Genomic DNA, 5,421 nt, shown 5'->3' on the forward strand with positions numbered 1-5,421 from the left:
GTTGCATTGTCCCATAAACACTCTTTCCGGTGCATGACTTAACTTGTGTTTCCGCAGTTGCAAGTTCCATTTTCACTTGTGCTGGGATCCTGATTTGGCTTTTCGGCTTCAAAATAAAGATTTCCTGGCACAAATGCCTCAGTTTTTGGGAATCAAAAGCTGAAGATCACCGGAAAATTGAAGCATTTCTGAGTAACCATGGGTCATATGCTCCAAAGAGATACAACTATTCAGAGGTCAAAAAGATAACCAGTTGCTTCAAAAACAAACTTGGTCAAGGAGGATTTGGTATTGTATACGGAGGAAGTTTGGATAATGGGAGTCAAGTGGCAGTGAAGGTCCTGAATGAACTAAATGGCAGTGGTGAGGAATTCATATACGAGAGCTCTTTTGCGTCCCTCAAAACAAAATCCCACAAGGCTCACAATGTTGACATGTGATGTCCTGCTAATACTTGCCACCTCGTTAATGAATTCATGCCGAACGGATCACTTGAAAAGTTTATCTACGAAGAAAGATCCAAAAATGTTCGCCAATTGGGTTGGCCAATATTGTACAAAATTGCACTAGGCATAGCTCGAGGATTGGAGTACTTGCATCGTGGTTGTACCACTCGGATTTTGCATTTTGATATAAAACCTCATAATATCCTGCTTGATGAAGATTTTTTTCCTAAGATCTCCGACTTTGGTCTTGCCAAACTTTGCGTGAAAAAGGAGAGCATTGTGTCAATGTTAGGTGCACGAGGAACCATCGGTTATATAGCTCCAGAAATTTGGGAGGTGTCTCTCACAAGTCTGACGTCTATGGCTACGGAATGATGGTCTAGGAGATGGTTGGAGGAAGAAAAAATGCTGACGCTGGAGCTGATTGCACGTGTGAGATCTACTTTCCACATTGGCTCTATCGACGAATTGAACTAGACGAAGAGCTTCAACTAACTGGGATAATGAACGAAGAGGAGAAGGAATACGCAAAAAAGATGGTGATGGTGAGTTTATGCCGCATACAAACTGATCCCTCAAATCGACCATCGATGACTAAGGTTGTGGAGATGTTAGAAGGAAACCTAGACTCCATGCAAATTCCTCCCAAGCCTTACCTATATTCTTCTTCAAGAACCGAGGTAGATTCATCGGCAGTGGAACTGGCCTAGTCTTTATTTGTTGTTATGTCAGTTGTTATTTTGTTGTGAACTTTCAGCAAAAGCTGGTATTGTTGCCTCTATCTTCGTCGACTACTGAATTTATTACTCGCTCTGTACCATTTTCTAAGACACACTTTCCTTTTTAATCTGTTTCGTATTGTATCAAGTACTCCCTTCATCCCTATTAGTTCTGTCTCTATGTATGCTTAGTTTTTTGAGTCTGATTTGCTAATTGTTGAGGCGAATTGCGGGCTAAAGAAAAATGAAGTGTTACGACCCGATTTTCTCAAGTCGTGATGGCGCCTACGTTAATCCACCAGTAGGCAAGCCACGCCAGTCATAGCCCGGAATAATAGGTAACGGGCTAACAGGCGGAGACCAAAAAAAATTACGTATAATGATAGCAACAGCAATAATAAGTGATAACTAAAAAAGAAGCATATATAATATATCAAAATGAGAGAAGGAAAAAGGACCAAATATACAAATGAATCCCTCCCAAGACCTGATAAGGTCAGTACTAAGCCACTACTAAAAGGTACCCAGAGGACTAGACAAAAATCTAAAATATGCACAACATATACAAGCAGTCTTGAGTGCAAAAGACTTATTAGAGTAGATAGAAGAGGATCAGCCTTGAAAGACAGCAAGCTCACCTTGCTCCGAACCAGTACTAAAAGGTAGGAATCACGTCAACGTCGACTACTAGTACCCGGATCTGCATTAGGAAAAAGATGCAGAAGTGTAGTATGAGTACCAAAGCAACGGGTACTTAGTAGACATCATCACCCGACTGAGCTCAATACAGAAAATGTATAACTACAATGCGAGGGCGTAATCTGAGCCATCAGTAAATAGGGATGAAAAGGTAAACAACTACCAAGCTACGCAAACGCTGTAAAGGAATAAACGTAAGCGATACAGAAAAATAAATAATGCAGTAATAACAGACAAATCAAACATAACCTAACTGGGCCCACATAAGCCCGCTAGGCATACTGAAGAAGACAATTAACCCAACCGTACCCCCATAAGCCGGTGGGACACACAAACAGTAATGAAAAATAAACATAAATAATCTATAACTGCGTTGATCACAATAAATCATGATAGTCATCTAGATGTGCACCGGACTTGAACCGGTATCAATGGGTAGTAACGAGAGGCCAGACACCGGACTCGGACCGATAGTAATGAATAATAACAAGAGGACACGTGCCGGATTCGAACCGGACATAGTGGGTAATAACGATAGGCCATATATATAATGTATACTAGAACTCATAATCAGATGTCGGATTCGAACCGAAACTCAAAGGAACCACAATCATAATGATATCGGACTCGAACCAGAACTCAAAGGAACCACAACCATAATCAGATGTCAGACTCGAACCGGAATGCAAAGTAACCATGCCCAAATATAATACTAAAATCCATACCATACCATAACAATGTCAACATGGTACCAAATTCACAATTAATGACAAAAAATAAAGTATATACTGAACCTGAACAGAAGCTAAAATACGTCTAAATAACCATTCGCATATTTTAATTAAAAAGGGATAAATTCAAGGTTTTGTAATTTAATTTCACGTCCTAAAATAATATACGCTATATCATATTGAAAAGATAAAATACTAAAATTTATTAGAACAGGGTCCTAATCCGGATAAATAAGGCATGTTATATATATATCAAATGGTACGCAACTACCAAGTACTTATCTAAAACTAGCACAATAGTTTACAATTTCAGTAAATAAGTTCAATCTAAAAGTAGGTAAGCCTAACCTACCTGGACGCCAAAGCTAAAATATGTTTTCGCTATATGTTCACGTATAAGAGTAGTAGCACTTGATTGCCTTTTTGCTAAAAAGAGTTTTTATTGAATGATACTACTGCCAAGCATGATTGCCAATATGTATATATAGAAAGATGCCAATATGCCAAGATAAGGACAAACCATTTTTTTTTCTTGCTGTCCATATTCCTTGCCACAAGTAGTAATTTTCTACGTGGCATATATATTTGAGTTTCTATAAATTTGTGGTAAATAATTATAATATTTTTAATCTATCATAATTAATAGAAAATTATTTCTAACAAAACCTCTATTATATAATAATAATATTTTAATATTTCTAAATTTTACTATCTCCATTTAAAATATTAATAAATCATACCATCACTTAATTTTTTTTACCTATATTAAAAATATTCTAGAATGGTGCTAAAAGGAAAATACAGAAAAATGACTGTAAGAGTCGTTACATGAATTCATCCCAGTCAGTCAACTATGGCTGCCCTTTTGCTGCAAGACTTCCAAGTCTTCCACTAACAAGAATGTTCTCTGAAAGTTCTTTCACAGCACACAATTTACTCGCAACATCACTTTCATTTTGAGCTTGTTTTTTTTCTTCTTCAAATGTTTTGTTCATACTTCATCCACAAGAACATACCCTTGTAATCCCACGAAGTGGGGTTTGAGGAAGTTAGAGCATACGCAGTCCATACCACTACCTCACAAGGAGTAGAGAACAAACAACTTGATGGAATAACAAAACCAAAAGAGAATAACAGAACAAACCCACAGAGTAGTACTATAAACTATCTACATCAACAAGACACCACGAACACAAGAAACTCCAAGACACCTGCAAAGTACTACGACTACTGGCCAGGCCACAAACAAAGCGTCCCTTCATCCACATGTTGGAAAATCCAGTTACATATTTTCTTTTTTCTGCTATTGATGTTTCTTTGTACAAAAGAGTTCATCATGGACTTAGTTTCTTGGTTTTTTGCCTTCATTTTCTTTCATTTGTTGTGCTTTGATTCAGCACATGGACAGACCACATACCACTCAAGCTGCACCGAGAAATTCTACTGTGGAATGTTTAGTAGTTTCAGTTTTCCTTTCTATAAATCTAGTGAACCTGATTGTGGATTGTGGAAGGTGGATTGTGATAATCATTTAATTGAATTAGAAGGGATGAAGTTTGAAATTCTTGAGAAATATGATGTTTTTATGAGACTTAAAGTCCCTATTCTTGGAGACCTTTTGAAGAACAACAGTTGCCAGACGTTTGATAAAGATATCACTCTCCCTTTTTCTCCTTCAATCAGGTATAGAACTAACATCCTTCTCACTTTGTACAAATGCAACAGTAGCATCAAGACACTTGGAGAAGTTTTCGATTCCAAAATTTTTCAAAGCTATGCCTGTGGTTAAGTGATAGATTCACGCTATCATGGACTGTGTCTGAAGAGTGTAATGCGTGTTATTATCGAGGAGGCATGTGTCAAACAAATAATGCTACTAAGGAGTTTTACTGTCGTAATACCAGCAAAGGTAAAGAACTTTTTTCGATGTTCATATTAAAGATTTTGGTTCATTTATTTTCTTGGTTCAACTTACATTTTCTTTGATTGCCGTAGTTGCAGGTTATCGTAGAAATATGAGAGTGATTGTTGCAGGTATCCATCTTTAACATTTCGTCTGCAATTCGGTTATCATCGATCACAAGATTTATTCTTTATATTTTTATTTCTACAATGATGCACTAAGCTTCCACTTTGCTCGGGGTCTGGGGAAGGGCCGTCACATTAGTTTGTTCAAATGCAGCAGTAGCTAGAACACACTGGAAGAATTTTTCTCTCTGCTAAGTTTTCACAACTTCAGTGGTTGCTAAGGTTTCATACATAAAATAACTTTGTTTTCTGCACTTTATAGTGAAGGTTAAGGTAATTACGACGAACTATATATTTTTTGCATAAGAATAACCTCTGTATCTAAGTTATGTTGTGATGACGGAGTAATTTGAGAGGTTTAGGAAAATGAACCAGGAGGCAACAGTGACGTAAAAGTCCTGATTCCTTGACCTGTGATTCATTTACTTATTCGCGTAGCAGATTAGAAGTGTTCAATTCTGAAACTAACAAGCGTTAGCATTGCAGGGAAATCGAAAAAACTTCTTCAGACAACCTGGTTCGTCATAGCTACAGACAACTGCATCTTCTTTCTTCTTCTCTGAAATATGTGAACTGCCCTGAAAGTTTTTAAGATGCTTTTTTCCTTGTTTCTATTCTAGATTTTTCTTTTTCAAATCCTGTACTAGTTGCATTGTCCCATAAACACTCTTTCCGGTGCATGACTTAACTTGTGTTTCCGCAGTTGCAAGTTCCATTTTCACTTGTGCTGGGATCCTGATTTGGCTTTTCGGCTTCAAAATAAAGATTTCCTGGCACAAATGCCTCAGTTTTTGGGAA

General features: G+C 37.4%; 1 protein-coding gene and 1 long non-coding RNA gene across 2 annotated transcripts; both read left to right on the forward strand.

The window, feature by feature from the left end:
- Nucleotides 1–57: 57 nt before the first annotated feature.
- LOC124894573 (rust resistance kinase Lr10-like) lies at nt 58–1,293 on the forward strand (the record flags this gene model as incomplete). Its single annotated transcript, XM_047405180.1, is given in 2 exon segments — nt 58–774; nt 777–1,293. Coding segments are annotated over 2 exon segments (1,097 nt in total), but the record flags the coding sequence as incomplete, so codon positions are not given.
- A 2,155-nt stretch (nt 1,294–3,448) lies between these two features.
- LOC107856739 lies at nt 3,449–5,421 on the forward strand. Its single transcript, XR_007051260.1, has 3 exons — nt 3,449–4,504; nt 4,591–4,629; nt 5,327–5,421. It is a non-coding gene; the product is annotated as an uncharacterized LOC107856739 (long non-coding RNA).

Source organism: Capsicum annuum, unplaced genomic scaffold, assembly GCF_002878395.1.
Source record: "Capsicum annuum cultivar UCD-10X-F1 unplaced genomic scaffold, UCD10Xv1.1 ctg75483, whole genome shotgun sequence".
In the NCBI taxonomy this organism is placed as follows: Eukaryota; Viridiplantae; Streptophyta; class Magnoliopsida; order Solanales; family Solanaceae; genus Capsicum; species Capsicum annuum.